The sequence below is a fragment of the Andrena cerasifolii genome, chromosome 9 (assembly GCF_050908995.1).
Source record: "Andrena cerasifolii isolate SP2316 chromosome 9, iyAndCera1_principal, whole genome shotgun sequence".
NCBI classification, from domain to species: domain Eukaryota; kingdom Metazoa; phylum Arthropoda; class Insecta; order Hymenoptera; family Andrenidae; genus Andrena; species Andrena cerasifolii.
In genome coordinates, this window is record NC_135126.1 from 516,761 (window position 1) to 536,384 (window position 19,624).

The 19,624-nt window shown below is 36.7% G+C and overlaps 2 protein-coding genes across 3 annotated transcripts in view; one reads left to right on the plus strand and one right to left on the minus strand.

The window, feature by feature from the left end:
- The first annotated feature begins 8,673 nt into the window (after window positions 1-8,673).
- Window positions 8,674-13,515, plus strand: LOC143372799 (uncharacterized). 2 transcript variants are annotated; one of them, XM_076819356.1, is made up of 4 exons: window positions 8,674-9,066; window positions 9,779-9,884; window positions 9,970-10,189; window positions 11,671-13,515. In XM_076819356.1, the coding sequence occupies exons 1-4, from the start codon at window positions 8,761-8,763 to the stop codon at window positions 12,101-12,103; spliced, it is 1,065 nt and encodes a 354-aa protein (XP_076675471.1). In that variant the 5' UTR covers window positions 8,674-8,760; the 3' UTR covers window positions 12,104-13,515. The 2 variants fall into 2 exon arrangements, with proteins under 2 accessions (XP_076675471.1, XP_076675472.1); XM_076819357.1 differs by having other exon boundaries at window positions 9,812-9,884.
- Window positions 13,516-18,097: 4,582 nt separating this feature from the next.
- Sk2 (Sphingosine kinase 2) overlaps window positions 18,098-19,624 on the minus strand; it is a 47,822-nt gene continuing 46,295 nt past the window's right edge. The window contains exon 7 of the mRNA XM_076819346.1: window positions 18,098-19,614. Within this exon, the coding sequence (XP_076675461.1) occupies window positions 19,426-19,614 (189 nt within the window). The 3' untranslated portion in view covers window positions 18,098-19,425. The remainder of the gene's footprint in view (window positions 19,615-19,624) is intronic.

Below are 19,624 nucleotides of genomic sequence, written 5' to 3' on the forward strand. Positions count from 1 at the left end.
TAGGATTCCGTAGATGCTCTCGTGGAAAATCTGTAGATCTGCGGATGTTTTTATGAATCACAAGGCAGAAAACTGTTCATTACTGTTCTTACAGATATATAAAATTATGTCAAGACAGGTGTATATATACAGGGTGTAAATAGTATAATGAGTCAAATTTTGAGGGGTGGTAGAGATCAAAGTCTTCATTTTGCAGTAATAATGCCTTAAAGTTAGCAGTACGGTTTATATCGGTGAAACAAACACGTTGAAACAGGCCGTCGACTAAGTAGGTATTAGGTATATTTTATTGATTTAATCCTTATAATGAGGTATTCAAATTATTGATTTATTTAAAAGTTTTTAAAATAAAAAAATTTAATTCATAATTAATCAATAATTTTGATAAAATTACTGATTAATTATATTATTAATTATTAATTAATTATTAATTATATATATATATAATTATATAAATATATATACATATGTGTGGTGACATCACGGCGACGCCTAGGGTATTTCACACTAGTCGGTGAGCGTAGCCGAAGGGTGTGTTCCGATTCACGCATTATGCGCATAGACCGCAGCGCAGTCGCTGCGTGCATTCATAGCGTTCCGTTTCCAACAGCGCATGAACCGCAGTAACGAAGCGGAACGGTTTTCTATGCGTTTGATGCTCGTGAGCTTGCGCGGGAATGTTCAAACTTACTTACAATTAGCTATACAGTTGGATGGATTACGATAAATTTAATTCGAGACGTTTGGACGGTGGTCGAAGCACGCTTCCTAACTACATCGGTTACTTCGTCCTAAGGATCGGGGACCGATTCTTAACGAAATTTGATGGCTTTATTGGGTCCTGGATTTTCTCAATCCGAGTTTTTCTATTCTTCTTGAACAGCGATTCCATATTATTGAAAGCGAAGACCATATTTTATGAGTTTTACAGAACGAACTGCTGCTTACCCAGCGAGATTTGGTAAGCAGATGTGTAAATGAAAAATTAATTTATTTATTATCCGCGCCCGGGTTAAATTGAAGGTTTTGAAGGGTATAGAATACAATCACAAGCTCTCATACGTCTTCTGGATTAGAGTATAGCTGCAAAGTTAGCATTATAAGAACACGTTCGAAAAACTTAGCAGTAAAAGCCTTTAAGAAATAACAATGCGCGCCACGTATTTGCTTCCTTTCTCATCTTCCGTTTCGATCCTGCTGTAAACCTTCTAGGGATGTGTTGTTCGCTTCGAAATTGACTCCGTTGCGTTGGTTGCGATCCATACAGCGAATGCATAGACGGTATTACTTGATTCGTAGAATTCCCTAGAATCCTCCAACTTCTAGCTCATAATGCGTGCAGCAAATGCAGAAAAAAAGCATGTACCGTCAATGCGCATATTACGCGCATGCGTATTTGTCGCATTACGTGAGCTTATGTATTTCGAGTGTATTCGGTACCAACGGTTAAAGACTTTTATTTTAATTTATAAATTGTTTTAATTTTTTATAATTTATTAATTAATCTGAATAATTGAAGACATGATTTTTACACGTATTGTACATAATGTTACGATAAAATTGTTTCTTGTTAGATTTAGTTTACTATATAACTGATTTTATCGCAAAATTAATATAATACGACTAAAAATCATGTATTTTTAAATATTTTAATAAATTACGCCATAATAACAATTAAAACAATTTATAAACTATTGAGATGACTTATTTTATTAAGATTACTGATAAATTATCAGTATTATACAATGTCATCACCAGAATTCTAAAAATTTTGGTTCATTTGATTTTTTTACTGGCTGATGTAGCTCCGAATGGTGAATAATTAGCATTGAAACCTTTAAATAATTTTGTTTATTTATGTTATCCAAAATATAATTATAGCACGTGGATATGTAAGCAAAGAATGAGTCACGATCGTGAGCAGAAATGCGAGCATTTCCGCTGAGCAGAAATAGACATTTTATACTAGATAATAAATAGACTATTATTAGGTTAAAATGTTTTTCAAAATACTTCTTGTTTGTTTTATGTGTAAAGGGGAGGTTAAATATTACGTCTAATAAGTTTTTTGTCGGATGATGCACAAATAAATAATAAAAATGTATTTTTACGATAGCGGAACTCTTACATGATTAGAAATGCGGACATTAATCTAATACCCGATTTCATAAAGTTTTGCGGCATAACAATAATATTTTGGAAGGATGCTAAGTTATAAAAAGTTGACAAATGTAGCGTAAAAAAACGAAATATCTAATAAACATTTATTGTCATTTAGCATATATGTAGGTTACATTTTCTGTCACTTTGAGGAGAGGACCACATAATTTGGTGCATGTTTTTCAAAGCGTGCGTAAAGTGGCGTAAAGAGACAAATACGCATGCGCGCATAAACTGCACGCTTCATGCGCTAGAAGTGGGAGATTTCTAGGGAATCATATGTGCCACCAACGACACCAATGCGCGCATAGACTGAAACGGAACGGTTTTCTCTGCAGTCTATGCGCAGTATGCGTGATTCGGAACACAGCCCAAAAGTGACGATGTGGCGCCGCAAGCGCGCCGTTAGCACAAACGCGCTCAAAAGAACGCGTGTTCGCCTCGCTAGGGGATTGTAGGCTGACAAGCCAATCAGCGGCGAGAACGGCGACACCGCGTTATTGTCGCTCGGAACTTTAGTTTTAAGTGTTGGATCTCTCTCCTCGTGGCATTCAGCTTTTCCCGCGTGCAAGGCTACCACGAGGTTTTCTGTACCTGAGTTAATATATTAAAACTTTTATTGTTCATTTTATTACTCATCGAATACTTGATTTTTTGTGGACCTGCCTCGGCACCAGTGCCTCTGTAGGAAAGTACCCCACAACGACCCGTTTGTGGCGCCACCGAGCGGCTCCAGAGTGAAGGAGTGAGCTAGGAGGACCTTTCAGGAAATAAAGTCGTTATCAGTGGTGCCTTTGTCTTTATAGACCTTCGTATATATTCCCGTACCTATATATAATATGCATGTTTATAACTTATTCATCACTTATTTCGTCATCTGCATCTGATTTGTTTTTAAAATGCCGTTTAAAAATCCTTCTGCAGAGTGCTGAAATTTTTGTTCTATTTTAATAATGGCTGTACATATATGAATACACGTGTCACGTGCCGGTGCCGCAAACTGGATCGGAACCGGAAGACTAGTAGTGACAAATGTCACTACAATAAATTGGGTCATTCGTTGGTCATATTACGAACAAAAAAGGAAAAAGGGGGAACAAGAAAAAAATACTAGAAATCCGTAGATTTCGATTTGGAATCCGTAAATCCGTAGGCAATATAAAAAATCCCTAGATCTATGGAAAAATCCGTAGAGGTGGCAACGCTGCCCAGAGGGCCGCGCAACAGACCACCACAGACCACGACAAGTAACGCTGGGTGTGTTCCAATTCACGCATACTGCGTATAGTGATCCTCCAGGGAGTGATCGGAAAATGTGTCCACTATCTTGTCTATAGCGGAAGTCACAAATCGGCGGGCACCTTTTAAAAGAATACTGCTCTCCTTTGTTAGAATGTCCTATCTAGCATTTTGAAACAACCGAGAAAACTGAAGATTTACCATTTCCTTCTGCCGTTCTTCATTCAAATTAAAACATGTTGTCATTATTTCATAACAGCCTAATACAAGTTTTTGTAATAGGTGTACCAGTAGTTAACGTATCAATTAATTAATTGTTTTAGCTAGGATATTTTAACCATCTGGAAAGCAATTAGGTTAAATGCATTGGACTGTTTCTAGATCTCTACCCAGTAAACCTGATCGCAGTATGCCAGCAGATTAGCAGCAGATTCGAGCAGATCCTGACGTCAGATTCGGGGCCTACTATGCCCGCATTATAGTTCTGCGGTCAGAGCCTGACATCAGGATCTGACCACAGATTGATATCAGATTTCGATCAGATCTTGCTGACACAAACCGACCGCAAATTGGCGGCAGAAATCAAGCAAGTTTCAAGCATAATTTAATACGGACATAGTAGGTAATTTTATATAATAGTATTGATTTCAAAACAGTCCGAAAGTCTTAAGAGTAAATAATATATAGGACACGTTTATAAGACCGACTTGAAAGATCTGATTTCTTACCAAATTTTATGGAAGAAAGAAAAGTTGGAAAACCATGTATTTAGACAGGTATTATAACATTTTTAATATTTTACTTAGCAGGTTGTTAGTCAATTGAATGCCAGGGAGACTCAAAATAATTATTTAAACTTTTAAAGACAGTTCTTCCAAATATAAAAGAATTAATGATAACTATTCATTTAGTCATCTTATGGCGGTATTATAATCAGTCGTTGGTTCGTGCCCGGGGAGCGCTAACGCACTCAGCTCGCGAAGTAGTGCGGGAATTTTAAAAGATTTCAACAAGCTAGAACTTTTGATTTGTACGTATATTTAAACAAGTAAACTGTTTGTTGGTCTGCTAACAAGATAGCTCTGACTTCTTACAAAATAACTCCTCGCTTGTCACCTGCGAGCGCCCTACTCCTCCAATTTTGGCGTGTTCTTCCAACTCCCTCTTTGAATCCCTTCGACCAATCAAGACGATAACGTCCCTCAAGCTTCGTCAGGGAGTTGTCCTCTGCCATCTCTCCGTCCTTGGCCCTTCCTTCGCGCTTCCCTCCACTCTTGGCTGGTGGTCGAGGCAGGTCGAGGTACGCTTTCCATTTACATAGTTTACATAGATAAGTTATTTACATTACATATACATCTAAGAGGTAGGTGCGCGCAACCCTCAGGGTCAAGAAGACGTCGCCCGAACAAAGTTTATGACTTTATGACTTTCGGCCTTTCTCGACCGCAGTTTTTACCCTTACAGCTGTGATGCCAGATCGGGGACGGGTTCCCTCGAGAATTTCCCCCACCTCACGAATACTACGCCGGAGCAGCGTGTCCGTGAGCTCGGCGCTTCGGAGTCCAACTCACGGATACGCAGTTCCGGCGTAGTGTGCGCGAGGTGGGGGAAATTCTCGAGGGAACCCGTCCCCGATCTGGCATCACAGCCTTACAGGACACCGACAATTATGAAAGCGAAGATAGAATTTTAAGGGGTTTTACGAGACGAGCCGCTGCCCGTTCGACGAAATTTGGCACGCAGATGTGGAAGGAAAAGTTAAGCTATTTATTATCCTCGTCTGGCCTAACTGTAGTTTTGAAAAGTACTGAATGCAATCCCAGGCTCTCGTACGCCTTCCGAGTTCAGGTATCAGATACTAATATTGTACGAGCACGTTCGAAAAACTGGCAAGGAAAGCCCTCGAGAATCACAACGCGCTCTACGTGTTTATAAGTCCTGGCAATAAACTCTTCCTCGTCCTCCGTTTTAGTCTCGCTTAAAACCTTCGAGATGCGCTGCTCGCTTCAAGCCTGCATGCGTATAAATCTTTCCACTACAAAGGATTTTGAATTACGTTCTACATCTAGCCTCGATATCCCTACGTCTTATAGCTAACTTCACGCAATTACATATATTTACACTGGCGGAAACCGCAAGAACTGCTTTAATTTTCGCCACCAGATTGCGTAGCGGAAATAAGAAAATGCCAATAGGACTGTTTCCTGCAGTGCCATTCGCTAGTTTATAAGAAACTGTAAACTAGGGGAAAATAAAAACCTAACCTAATCTAATTCAATGCTCTGAAAAGCGCTTTAAACATTTTATCAGTTTATGGACACACAAATGCTAACAGCGCGCAGCTGTGAAAGGCATCAACCATCGCAATGCATCGCAGATTCGCAGTTAGCCGCAGGAACTAACAGGCTTAAGCCACAGTGATGGAAGGGAAAACACCTACGGGAGCAGTGCTAATTAGTGGTGGAGAACTTTCGATAGTACTGTCGATAGTTATCGATGGTCCTCACTGTCAAAAACTATCGATGGCTTATTTTCACTTATTGCGTGATCCTGCGATGGTCCTAGGGACTCGGTTGATGCCCGTGGAGCGCAGAACCGCTCTGCGCGGAGTTGCGCCTTCGTAGAAGTAGGGATTCCGTGGAATTAAGACGAAAGACTGTGTTCTTCGAAAGTTTAACTGTTATCTGTTTATTGTAGTAACTTATAAAGGATAAACGAAATGTAACGGAGTTCAAAATTAAACGTGTGGTCCCTACTACGTTCCAGAACAGAATCAGGGTCTCGGGTGTCGTTATTTTGCGTTCCTACGACGATATAAACAAAGTTTGTACATCGAGTGGATTACCATTCATGCCATGTCGCTGGTTTAGTTGTTGCTGAACGAGTGTTTAACGCCTTAGCTACGATTAAATATACGACGCGTACAAGTACCATTAATAATAATATAATAACCTAACGCATCATAATAAACATAAGATGAATACAATTATAATGTCTTCCTACTTTCATATATACAATTTATATTCCTATTAGGAAAAGGGACGAATTTAAACTCTTTGGATATTTATCATGGCAGACAACCTTCTAGCAGTAGCCCCAAATTCTTCATATAGTGGGAAACGCATTGTTACCAATATGAGGTTGCGCGAATCGCAACACACTATCGATAGTGTGAGAGAAGACGGTTGGGTGTGCGGAATGTGTGTGAGTGTGGGATATGGTCTAAACAGACCATTGTTCTTTGGACAAATAGGAGCAGAGCTCGTCTAACGCCATCCAACGAAATGTAAAATCGTGGTAAATAAAGAATACAATACAATACTATCGATAGTTATCGGTATTGAAAATTGTGGGTTCATATCCGTGCAGTCCCACATAACACAGACGTCTTAAAGACGTCAATTGTACGTCCGTTTTAGGTCTGGACGGCTTTAGGACGTCTTTTGGACGTCTTTAGAAGTCTGTATGCTATCTGGGGTTCTGATCGCTTTGCTTAAGAACTGCTACTAAAGCTGATAAAGCATTAAACTGGAAAAAATCATTTTTATCCTAAAGAAATGATTTCTATTTAGCATAATAATAACCAAAGACATCTATAAACATTCATTAGAAAAACATCGATGGTTTCGATGTAGATACTTACATATCGATCTTCAAATATCGATTATAAAAACATCAATGTATCGTTATCATCGCTACTTCAAGTTTAAATTTTATTGTAAATTATTGAAATTCAAGGTTCGTAATACAGTTATTAAATTTTGTAATATTAAAGAAAAGGATGTTAAATTGCATGTACATTTTTTTAAGTCAGTTAAAAAAAAGTAACTTCAAATTTAAAATCTAAAAATGAATTTATAATATTATTACTTGTATTAAAAATAAATTGTTTTATACATATTTGAAAAGAGGTAATATCACCGACGGTATAGGATTCGTTTATACCTCATTTGTGATAATAAATCATACCATCACTATCGACAACTATCGATAACTATCGATGGTCGATGGTGCAACTATCGATAACTATCGATGGTCGATGGTCCAACTATGGAAAACACTGCTAATGGTGGGTGATCTGGGGCGCCAGCGCCAAGCAAGCCATGTGGCCCCAACGCGAAGCCAACCACTAGTGATCCTCTAGGGGCGCTATTCTCATTCTTAAGCATATGCTTAAGAATAAGTAGCGACTGAGAGAATAGCGCTCTTAGGGAGTGATCGGTATAACCGCAGCCATCTTGGAGCAAAACCGGAAATAAACATATCTATCTCTTTCTATCAGTATTTCTCTCTCTCTCTCTTTCCGTCAGTATTTCTGTCCCTTCCTATCAGTACTTCTGTCTCTTTCTCTGTCTACTTCCGTTTTTGCTCCAAAATCGCGGCAACCAATCAGCGACGATACACGGTGCTCCGCTCACTCCCTAGAGGATCACTATTAGTGATGCGCGATATTTATCGATTACTGTACACATCGATATTTGCATGTCGATATTTCGATATTTTTTTATCGATATTTCAAACACTAATAATTGCAGGTATCGATAACTTTGATCAAAATATCGATAATAGTTACTGCACATTCTTTCGTCGTAATTTTCAAATTACTGCGTCTAAGTAAAATTCAGTAATTCCTTTTCATACTTTTATATTGATTGGTGCCTATGATATTTCTTATTAAAATAAAAATTCTAGTTTCCTTTATAAATATGATTTGGAAAGTAGATTACTTGTTTTCATTGTAATACTTTTGAATCTTAATTTAAGTAAAGTAATTTCTTAATGGTGCTACATAAAAATTGTTAACTTTGAAAATTCTTTTTAATCAAAAATAATATTCTCTTGAATATATGTAGCTTATTTTTTAATTGGTAAATTCATCCGATCTTCGTATCGATATTAGCAATATCGATAATTTTTTAATAATATATTTCATGTATCGATATTGAACGAAAAAATATATATTGATAAGCATTATCGATAGTTGGGACCAATATCGCACATCACTAATCACTATGCGTGAATTGACGCCAGCGCCAAGTCCGCCAAGTGGCCCCAACGCGAAGCCAACCACGACCAACCAGCGTCGACAATCTATTTTCCGGTGACGCTGGTTGGCCGTGGTTGGCTTCGCGTTGGGGCCACTTGGCTGGCTTGGCGCTGGCGTCAGTTCATGAACATTACCACCACTCCCTGTAGGTGTTCCCCCTCCAGAAAGTAGCCGAGTAAGAAAATGTTTCCCCCCGTCCCCGTACCCTGGTTGTGTATACTCACTACTCCGGCGTACGCGCACAGTATACTCGAGTCGGATGCGGAAAGTGGAGCGTTGTATTTCTAAAACGGTGTCGAACGTTTAAATGCAAAATGACGTCCGTTGACTCCGGCGTTGAAACGGGCAACGAGTCCAACGACAGTTCAATAGTTCAGTACGAAAGTCTGTCGTCGAACCAAATCAGTAGTGTCAGCTTCGCTGTCGCAACGACAGCGAGCGAAGAGAAGAATGAGCGCGAGAACGGTCCAGTCACCTTCCCTTTCGAAATCGATCCAACTACCTTCCACTCGTCAATTTCGCGTTTGGGCCCGATACTGGAAAAGTTCGATGATAATAGGGGTATTCAGAGTTTGCCGCTGACGAGCAGTTTGAGAGCAGTCGCTATACCTAAGCCCAAAGTGCGTAATATACTTTTTATTCTTGTATTTTTAACGGACCATATACCTCTTTCAAAACTTACTATTTTCTTTGTTGATTAATTAAATAACTTACGATCCAAATTTTCTTTTTTCTTTTTCTTCTCTTATTTTCTTGCGATAGGGTTGAGTTTAAAGTGTATGGCTGTATATCCATGTATGAGGAAATCCTTGAAGATTACTGGCGTCTGACTAATGGTTCTTTAAATGATTGTTGTAAAAAAAATTTCTGCAAATTGCTTTAAATGTATTTAGAAGATAAGTGGTTTTTTGCAAGGTCCAAAGCGAGAGCGTATAAAATTGGAACAGGCAATATTTATGTTTATTCACACTGTGCGATCCTATTTCCGAGTGTGGCAGATACTTACGCTAATATGCAAAGTAATTTGTACATAGAGCTTTTGTAAATAGTAGAAAATGATAGTCTAAATTTAATGCTCGATGCACGAGGTGGAGTGTGACAAACCCTAGAACATTGAAATATCAAAGGAAGGTCTGCGAGAGAGAAACTGCGAGAGCTGGTTCTCTGAGTAACTGGAGCTGCGACTTGCCAGTGTAGCCTGCTGTTTTACGCATAAACTGGTCAACGCCCTATTAATAACTCTGGTCATGACCTGGCATCGTTTCTTTGGCCATGATCTAGCCTTCCAAATATCTGTTTCTCATGCTAATTATTGAAATTTCTATTTCACAGAAGAGATGTATTATTACATTTGGTTTGTTGCAGAATCTACTAAAGTTTAAATTTCCCTTCACGTACACATGTAGTAAGATTCCACGTAGGAAATTATTACTAAGCCGTAAGTAGCTTTGATAAATTCTATAATTACGTTCGTAATGTAATTGGGTACCTGTATTAATAATCCTATTGTTTATTCCCTTAAGAATATACGACTTACGGTAAAATGAAATCAGTTTGGAAATCGTACAATGATCATCATTCTATCAATCAGGCTGGTGTAATAAGCTCTCTTGTTGAACGCAAAATGAGACTCGCAGCGGCCACAAATAACACCAATATGATACGAAGACTTTTAAGTAACGGAGTATTACCTAATAACCATGATGAGAAAGGACGGACTCCTCTTCACATTGCCTCTTGCTGGTAAGCTTGCTGTATTTAAAATTCAATAACATTCCTGTACACTTACCTAGCTTAAAGTACCTGGCATTGCCCGAGTAAAACTTTGATTATCATGGAGTGCCAATAGGGTGAAATAAGGCGGAAGGAGTGGGATGTCCAGATTTCATGGTAGCCTATATTTACCGCAGAGTTCTAGAGAGTAATTACGCAAAATTAGGTCCAGATCGGTTAAAAAAAAAACGGGATAAAAAGTATCCTATATGTATTCCTGGATATACTTCCGAATGGCCCCAATTAAAAAAAAATTATTGTTAATTTTTTTTTGCAAATTATTTTTTTGACCTGCATATACGTAGTCCTAACGGGATTTCATCCTGCCCTCCCTCCAATTTGTCCTACGGACAGCTGGATGCGTTCCCCTTACCTCCGCGTTCCCCTCAGGCGCCTAAATGGCATGCATATTTAGCTGAAGTTCAAAGCCAATTTTCTCGAAAACGAAGCGCGATATTAAAAAATTGTATTCTATATTTTCGTCTTATTTTGGCCTGTAGAATCATCCCCATAGAATATTGCCTATCAATAAAGTAATAGGTATCCACCCTGTATAATAGGATGGATCACATCTCCAAGTTTCTGGTTCAAATCTTCAAACTTACATCGCTTTACGCGCTCCCCGCACTAATCTAGCCCCAACCAATACTAATATCCAGAACAAGTTGGAAAGTGGGATGCATAATGTCGGAATAAGTCAACAGAAATACTAAAAGTTTTTTATTAATATCTCGTAAAGTAATAAATTCCCGAAGCAACAATTTTAGATTTTGGGTCCAAACACCATCCCCACAAATCTCGTGTCGATCGGCCACTGTGGCCATTCGGAAGTACAGCCGTATTCCTGGTCCTAGACTACGTATATACCAAATTGCAAAAAGATCGGTTGCGTAGTTGCAACGTAGGGTAAAAGGTACCAGTAGTTGACCATGTATCAATAGTTGACAACTTTTCAGAAAAACGTGAAAAATAAGGTTTTTAGAAGTGCAACTATCTCTTTTCAACAGCGCGCCGCGGCTCTTAATACCCACAGTTTGCCACTTCTAAAAACCTTATTTTTCACGTTTTTCTGAAAAGTTGGCAACTACTGATACATGGTCAACTACTGGTACCCTTACCCTAATTGAGTAACAAATATCCAATCATCCAAAGACACTTTCGCATTTATTATATTAGTAGGATGAAACTTAATTCATTAAGGGCTGACCGTGTCCGCATCAATTATAGAATACCTTATAGATGTGTCTTCTATATGAGAAGAATATTCTGCTAGGTAAATTGTGTGCGTTGTAAATTGTTTTAAAAATAACGGATACAAATAGAAATATACAATTGGCAATAAAGCATGTAGAAATATTATTAAATATATTTTCGAGTGTCCATAAAGTGATTGAGAAATTCATCATACTTTCTCCGTATGGCGTGACGTGGATAATTTTGTTTGTTAACAGGGGATACACAGAAATAATACAGTTACTGCTAGAATATGGTGCTGATCCTAATCAGTGCGATTGCGAAGGCAACACTCCGCTGCACTTGGCAACTCTGACAAATCGAATATCTGTGGTAACGCTTCTGTTAAAAGCGGGATCGGATATTCTGTCCGTGGATGAACGTGGCCACAATCCGTTGCAATTGGCACAGGCGAAATTGAAAATGTTTCAGAACTCTAAGGGAGAAGATATGATGAAAGTTAAGGAAGAGCTTCACGATATAGTTAACATGTTATTGGTATATGTTCAGAAGCAGGAACATGCCCACGAGAAAGTGCAAACCTTCAGCAATTTTTATCGGCGTTTATCTTTGTCTAACACGTCCGATCAAGTTCAGGATGACGTGAAACATCTGCTGGCTAGTTTAGATGCTCTTAATCTAACGGGGTAATTAATCACGTATTAACAGATTGTCAGTTTTATTGACAAATTGAGGATTATAACAGGGAGTCGAGGGAGAGATCAGCAACATATATTAAACCTTCTGCTATGTCGTAATAAGTTTCTTTTTTATATTTAATGCGTCGCGAGGAAGGTCGCTTTTCCTCTAATTTATATACACGCGTGAACTAACGTTGAAGTTTTAATGTACAAAGAGCTAGAATCGTAGACGAGTCACTTACTTGGATATTCAATCGATACTTTAAGGATTAATGTATCGCGAATCGAGCAAGGCTGCTTTATTAGATCAAGAATTGTCATTTATTCTATCCTTCATTATTCAAAAGATTTGGATCTTTTTGAGAAATATGTTGTTCCTTTGCTAACGAAATATTGCTTTCCATAAATGACTAGAAAGATATTTAAAAGTAATATCCCTATGGATTAAGGAACAGCTCTATCTTAGAGTAACAACAAGACTTGAATGCTCCATGAAACACGTTCCCATAAAATCGCGCTTTGGTCTCTAAACAATTTTTGTTAATATCGTTTTAACAGCCATTGCGTTTAACTTCTTATATTGATGAAAGAAGAAAATGCGAATTCTGTTGGATACGACGATCTAATCATAGCATATCGTAACTGTATAGAGTTGAACATGTTCTTCGTGTTTCTCTTTAAAACAGCACGACGCATTATAAATTTTAGTTAAATATTTCATTGCCCCTTAATATAAACACCTGTGTGTAAAAACAAAAAGCTGTAAACTGCAATTTTGAGTTTTGTTTATAGAATATGCCATGATATATATTAGGGTTTCTGAAAAAAAGTTAGTTTAAGTTCTCGTAGCATCGCCTTCTATACAAGTCGATAAAATGTTAATGATTTTTACGCAATGTTTATTAAATTCAACAAGCTGCAAATAGAGTGCCACTGATACAAATGAAACTATTTGGAGATATTTATAACAGAGAATTGATAGACATTTATTTTTATAGATTTTTAAAAATTTTGAAAATTCGAATTAATCTGTTGTTATTTCGGTGATACATACTTACGTGTTACCGTGAAAATTATAAGTTCTCTTAATAGTGTCAAATTGTTTTTTCAAACATTCAGATGAGATGTAACTTTTGTGATTTCATCAATAGGTAAGAGAGTATCAAATGTACTTTGTACTTTCCGTCCTGAATTCAAAATGTTTTTAAGAAACATTGTATTCCTATAATTTTAGGAAAGTATTACTAACTAACAAGCGTACAGGCTGTATAATATCAATTCGAACATGAGATCTCATTTTAAAACACTGCAATCGTGTCGATACTCTTCACTCTGTTTGCAGCCTTAATATTGAATTACACAAGTACCAGATAAATGTATGAACACTTTGAACAGTTGAATAAATTGTGAGCATTACCTATACATATGTTTTCTTGACTAATTAATGAATCCTTTGAAGTGTAAAATTGGTGCGTGCAGTATTTATTTTACGAATTAAGATGAAGAATGTAATTGTATATCAACTCAGTATTGGGATTATTCAATTTCCTATGAAATTCTTTCTAAAGGAAGCGGATATACTACGGTATGACCCAACCACTGGAATGAACCGAAATTTTAAGGGGTTGGGCGGGAGGAGGAAGAACCTCTAATATAAAATTTTAGCTGCGGGTACGTGTTAGTTTCTGAGATATTAATAAAAGACTTTTGGCATAATACATTGAAATCTACTGTGGCCCGATGGAAAGAAGGCGGTTAAAATGACACAGGACAAGAGGTTCTTCGCTCGCATTGGCTCCCGCCGCCCGTGTCCCGTTTGCTTACTTTGTATTCGTCGATGTTGTCGCGGCGGCCAATAGGGATATACTATTCGGACCCTAGAGTTTCTCGATCCACTTCTTTCCATCGGGGCACAGTACCTATACAGACGTTACTAACACAACCATTTTCTCGTCGCCGTCGACGATACAATGTATGTACGATATTGACCTCATCGCGCAATGCTTGTAACTGCAGTCTCATTTTTAGTATTCCGAAATTCACATATATAGGTTCGGTACCATGCTTTACGCGCCAGCACTAATCTAGCCCCAACCAATGTTTATACCCAGGAGAAATTGGAAAGTAGAATGCGTTGTGTCGGAATAAGTCAACAGTAATAATATCTGAGTTTCTCAACAACAATCGCACTTGACTTGGTGAAGACCGTTCGCGTCCAGTTTTTGTTACCGTCCCTATACATACATTGAGGCCGATATAGTACATTGTATCGTCGGCTGTGAAACAATCGACGGCGACGATACGATGGTTGTGTTAGTAACGTCTGTATAGGTAGATTTCAATGTATTATGCCGAAAGTTTTTTTATTAATATTTCAGAAACTAACAAATACCCGCAGCTAAAATTTTATATTAGAGGTTCTCTCCCCCTCCCGTCAATCTCCTCAAAGTTTCGGTTCATTCCGGTGGTTGGGTCATACCGTAGTACAGCCAAGGAAGCTAACAAGAGAATATCCTCAAACCGGAAATTCAAAAAATTATGAAACGCTGGAGATATGTAAAAAATATATAGACATGTATTACGCAATTTTTTTACTGTGCAAATTCACTTTAAGGGAGTGAAATTAACCCCTGAAAATCCGGCTATTTTTCAATATTCTGTTATAACTCGCGAACTGTAAGAGATAGGAAAAAAAGTTTTCAGACAAAAGATACTTCTTTTACTTAGGACTATCATTTCGTAACTTACAGTTCGCGAGTTATAACACAAAATTGGAAAATATCCGATTTTCAGGGTCCAATTTCACCTCCATAGAGTGAATTTGGGCAGCAAAAAAATTGCTTAATACATATCCCTAGTCTCATAATTTGTTGAATTTCCGGGTTGGGGATCTTCCCTTGTAAGTGAAGTACATAGAAATCAACTTGAACGACATAGTAATTTCTACTTTTGCATGATTTACAACTGTGTAGTGACTCTGATTCATAGGATTTTTGAAGTACCTACATTTCTATGAATGCTAGGGACATTTTGCCACATAGAAGTACAATTTATAATCGCGGTACTTTTAATTTGTGCTCGTACTATCTATTCATATACACATATAGACGTGTAAATAACACCCAATTCCTTATACGTTCTGTACATAAATAATTATTTTGTTACCAGTAGCTATAAGGTCTTCTTTAAACGCATATTCTGAAGTAATAAATAAATATAGAGATAACTTTTGTTTTAATTTTTAAGCGTCATTTCGTTGAATTTAATGCGCAAAAAGAAAATTTTAAATATATTTATAGGAAAAAGGTTATAAATATAAATATGAGAGCGTGTACGCGATGCACCGTTTGGTGATGAACACGATTCCGGACAGGTGAATTACCTAAAACACAAAGTAAAGGCATTTTTATAATTTGTAAGACAATCTCCATCTTGTGCAGGAAGCAAAATTTTGATAAACAAATTAATACAATTTTTATGTTGATGTTTCTGATTTTATCCTTTTTTTTTGCAGGAAAAATATTTTTTATCTTTTTTTTTAAGAATTTATATTGAAAATGTGGTCCCAATGCATAGGAGGGCAATAGTTTTCTGTAGCTCCCTGTAAATTTTCATTCAAATCGTTGGAGCAGTTTTCGAGATTTTATGTTTACCGTTTTGGAAAACGTAGTTTCTTGGAAATCGCGTTTAAAGTTGGACATCGTTATCCGATCTCATGTGCAGGCTCGTACATTTTTTACTGTAATTCCTTCAATTTTTGGAATTTCGGAGCCTGAATGCGCTTAAAATATGTAGAAAAGATGTAGCTAGCGGAATATGCAAACATCCGAAAAAACATTTTTCGAAAATTTTGAGGATAACCTACACCCTTAAATAAAGTCCGCTGTTTCATGAAACTACGTACATACTATATGTACATGTATTTACGTATGTACTCTTTGTAAGCTATGATTCGAATGTATCGGCAGAAAATTTTGATTTCTCTCCATGCTGTGATATTCTCAAACTTTTGATTTCTCTTAATTATCTTTAGTTTAGTTTTACCGAAATATCAGTACAAAAAGGGCGAAGGAAATTGTGACTTGGGTTTCAGATCAAGAGAAATTATGCAACTTTTCTTGATTCAAATATCGATAATAAATAAATAAAAATTTAAACCGTTTCCCTCTTTCTATGCAAAAACAAAGTTTGCTGGATTGCGCTTGAGAAACTGCGATATCCTTTTATGGCTATAGCAATTGTAATATAATTATGAACATAAATTTTTATGTTCTATAATTTGGATGCTATAAAGCACGTAGAAGAATCTTCTGATTGAAGCTGAGGTAGTATATCAAGGAAATGATCCCTAATGATAAGATGTAATTAGTTTGTGGTTGATTATTGTGTTAGATGCATATCTGGTATACAACGCCAAATTTTTAATAACTTTCCATTTTTTTACAGTGACAACAATTCTTACAAGTAACATGAGAATTTTGTTGTCATTTTGTCTTGTTTTTATACTGATACAGTGTAATATCATGCGCAATGCCAACTATAATTCAATATCTGAATTCTCAGAGCGATTGCCAGGCACAGAAATAACTTTCATGTAGTTTTCAACAGCCTACCCTACAGAATAATAATTTCTTTACGTAAAGGAGTTTAGATTAACTATTATTCTAAATAACTTTTATTAAAGTCAACATTAACGAGAGAATTATTTTCAAAAACGTGAACGATCTTTTCCACCCAAAAAGAGTGAAATAACAAAACTTTATATTATACATACATATATATATATATAGAGAGAGAGATTTTAAGAATAAGTTTTATTTTGAACGGCAATGTAACGGTTTTTAAAAAAATATGTGAAAAACTCAGACTTTTTGTTTACAGCGTGTTATGCAAATCCTTTCTAATCACACTTTCGTATAGTTTTCGTCTTCAGTACGACATTAATCTCCTGGCAAGAATTACATTCCCCTTTATAAGATCACTACAAACACAAAAGCCTTCAATAATTTCTATTTTTTGCGAAGAAATGCAATAAGCATACAGCGTGGTACTTATGGAGTGTGACTTAAATTTACCCGAAGTTTTCAAATAAACTGCGATCTTGAAGTGGGAAATTATAGCTATCCAAAGCACTTTGTCTGAGATTGATACCTGTTGTACCAGTGACGAGCACCTTTGGCCAGTAGTGACTAAAACCGGAAACCTAACTCTACGCGGGCCGCAATATTAAATACTTCAATATACTAATCAAAGGATTTTAATTTTGGGGGGTGAACTTGTTATGTCTGATATAGATTTACAATTGAAACTATTGCGGGCCTCAGGTCAGTGTCGGAAGGCCAAATGCGGCCCGCGGGTTGCTCCGCACTGCGTTGTACAATAACTGCTACAGGAATTTGTTTTAATGTCTATTTTCGTGCTCAAAGTTACCCCACTTGACGGTAAAAAGAAATTGCTTAAATGGTTAACTACAAAATGTCGGGGAACGTTACGCGACCAGAAAGGATTAAGCACTTGCATCAGTAGCAAATGAACTTTCTTATAATTATTAAACACTATTCTTTCACAGTTATGCTATTAAACGTTTTTTTAACGAAATAATTCTGATTTTTTTACATTGCCGTAAACTAAATATGTATGTACCACATAAACTCGTATACAGACTGAATTTACGAAAATTATTTACGAATAATCAGATTTCTTCTTTTTTATGTGTATTAAATAAGAATTGTACTTTCTGTGATTGTCGGAAGGTAACAAATAGCAACTAATTTCCATTTGCAATTTTTGAGAATTAAAGTAATGGAATTCTTTGATGATAATGAGATACAATTTTATTTGTACTGTCTAGTATAAAAATTAAAGCAAAAATTATACACACTTGAATTCTTCGATTTTACAGTTTAACAGTTTAATCCTTTGGATGCGAAAAATATACGAGCGTATATGATAACCGTTATTAGTTAGAACGCAGGTATAAACACAGAATTTGGCACGAAGGAAATAAAAGTTTAAAAATCATCTTAGTAATACATAGTAATTTTTACACATCTCTTGGCACAGATTTACAACGCCGTGACTATAAACAATACAATTTATACAAATAATAATCATCACGTGTACACACATTAAAGCAATATTTACTGATTTTTCAAATGCTTACAAACTGAAGTGCATTGGCGAATTCATCCGAAAAAAGCTCTCCCCTTTCAATATCAAAGCGCGTTTCAATAACGACATAAGATAACCTTGCGATTATCTTACTGTAATAAAATCTCGATATCTTTCCTAATAGAATATCAAATAGTTCTCTTGCATTTAGTAACTATCGTATTTACAAGTTTCCTTCACTTTAATAACCGTGCGCACATGATCGAGTAGGACATCTTTAATGTTTCTCGCGTTAATAAACTTGATATGTTCTTACAGTAGATAAAGTAGCTAATGGTATATCGAAGAAAGAAAATACTTGAAATGTGAGCGTAGGACAGAAAGCTAGTACAGTAACTCTAACTTGTTCCGAGATGCTAACATTTCCATAGCAAATGCGCTTTTCTACTTATACAAAATTTGAGCACTAGTACCGTACAATCAATACTGCAACGTCGACATTAGACGAGATAACAATAAAACCTGCCGATTGCTAAAACTGCGTTTAAGCTAGAAAGTCAGAATATATTTCTTACAAAATTAATCCTTCTGATTTATTTAGTTCTTGTGCTGTGCTAACATTAGAAGCCACATTATATTGACGTGATATTAGTGTTTCAGAGGTACGATACATCTGAAATAAGAGGGAAAGGATTTGGGTCGATTACAGTGGTATTTTCTATAAATTATAGAAAGGGAAATGTGCGACCTGATTGTTATTCTGTAAGCCTAACAATAGTACTTGCTAACTAGCGCGAAGCCTGCGGAATATCGCGAGTAACACTATTGTGCGTCATATAGGAAAGCAGTCCGCAAAGATACACTTTCGGCTGGCAAATGTAATTGAAAGTCACTAGTTAACGAGCACTATTGAACTATATATAAATATTAAAACTATATAAAATAACAGTTTGTGTTTGTACAAACTATGTTGCGCTCGTTTCGTTAAATTAAAGATATACTCGAATATACAGTATGGAATGATTTCTGGTAATTTCACAGTCTAGAATATACATCTATCACAACTCTGGACTAAAGTACCAATCCCAAATGTACATTATAATGTATTAATACAGTATTGTCACTTAGACCATGCTACCACATAATTGAACTTGAGACAGTTCTAAGATTGTACCATTTGATTCCATTGCTAACTCTTCACAAAGTTGATTGTTATATGTATCAAGGGGACATTACCGATACCAAAGACGGAAATATCTCAGCCTGCAAGGGCCCATAGTCTACTCTTTCCCCGTCCACAGTTATATGACCGGTTACGCCTTCCTCTGGTTCTATTCGGAACGCCCTTACCGGTATCATGTCGATGCCGGAGCGTGATAAATGAGTACCATTACTTAAACCCAACAGGAACTGAAAGGCA

Bases quoted from the DNA above. Each gene is read 5' to 3' on its own strand.
- LOC143372799 (XM_076819356.1), top strand. From the start codon at position 8,761: ATGACGTCCGTTGACTCCGGCGTTGAAACGGGCAACGAGTCCAACGAC. The intron at 9,885-9,969 runs GTAAGTAGCTTT...TATTCCCTTAAG, and splicing joins TAGGAAATTATTACTAAGCC to AATATACGACTTACGGTAAA. The intron at 10,190-11,670 runs GTAAGCTTGCTG...GTTTGTTAACAG, and splicing joins CTTCACATTGCCTCTTGCTG to GGGATACACAGAAATAATAC.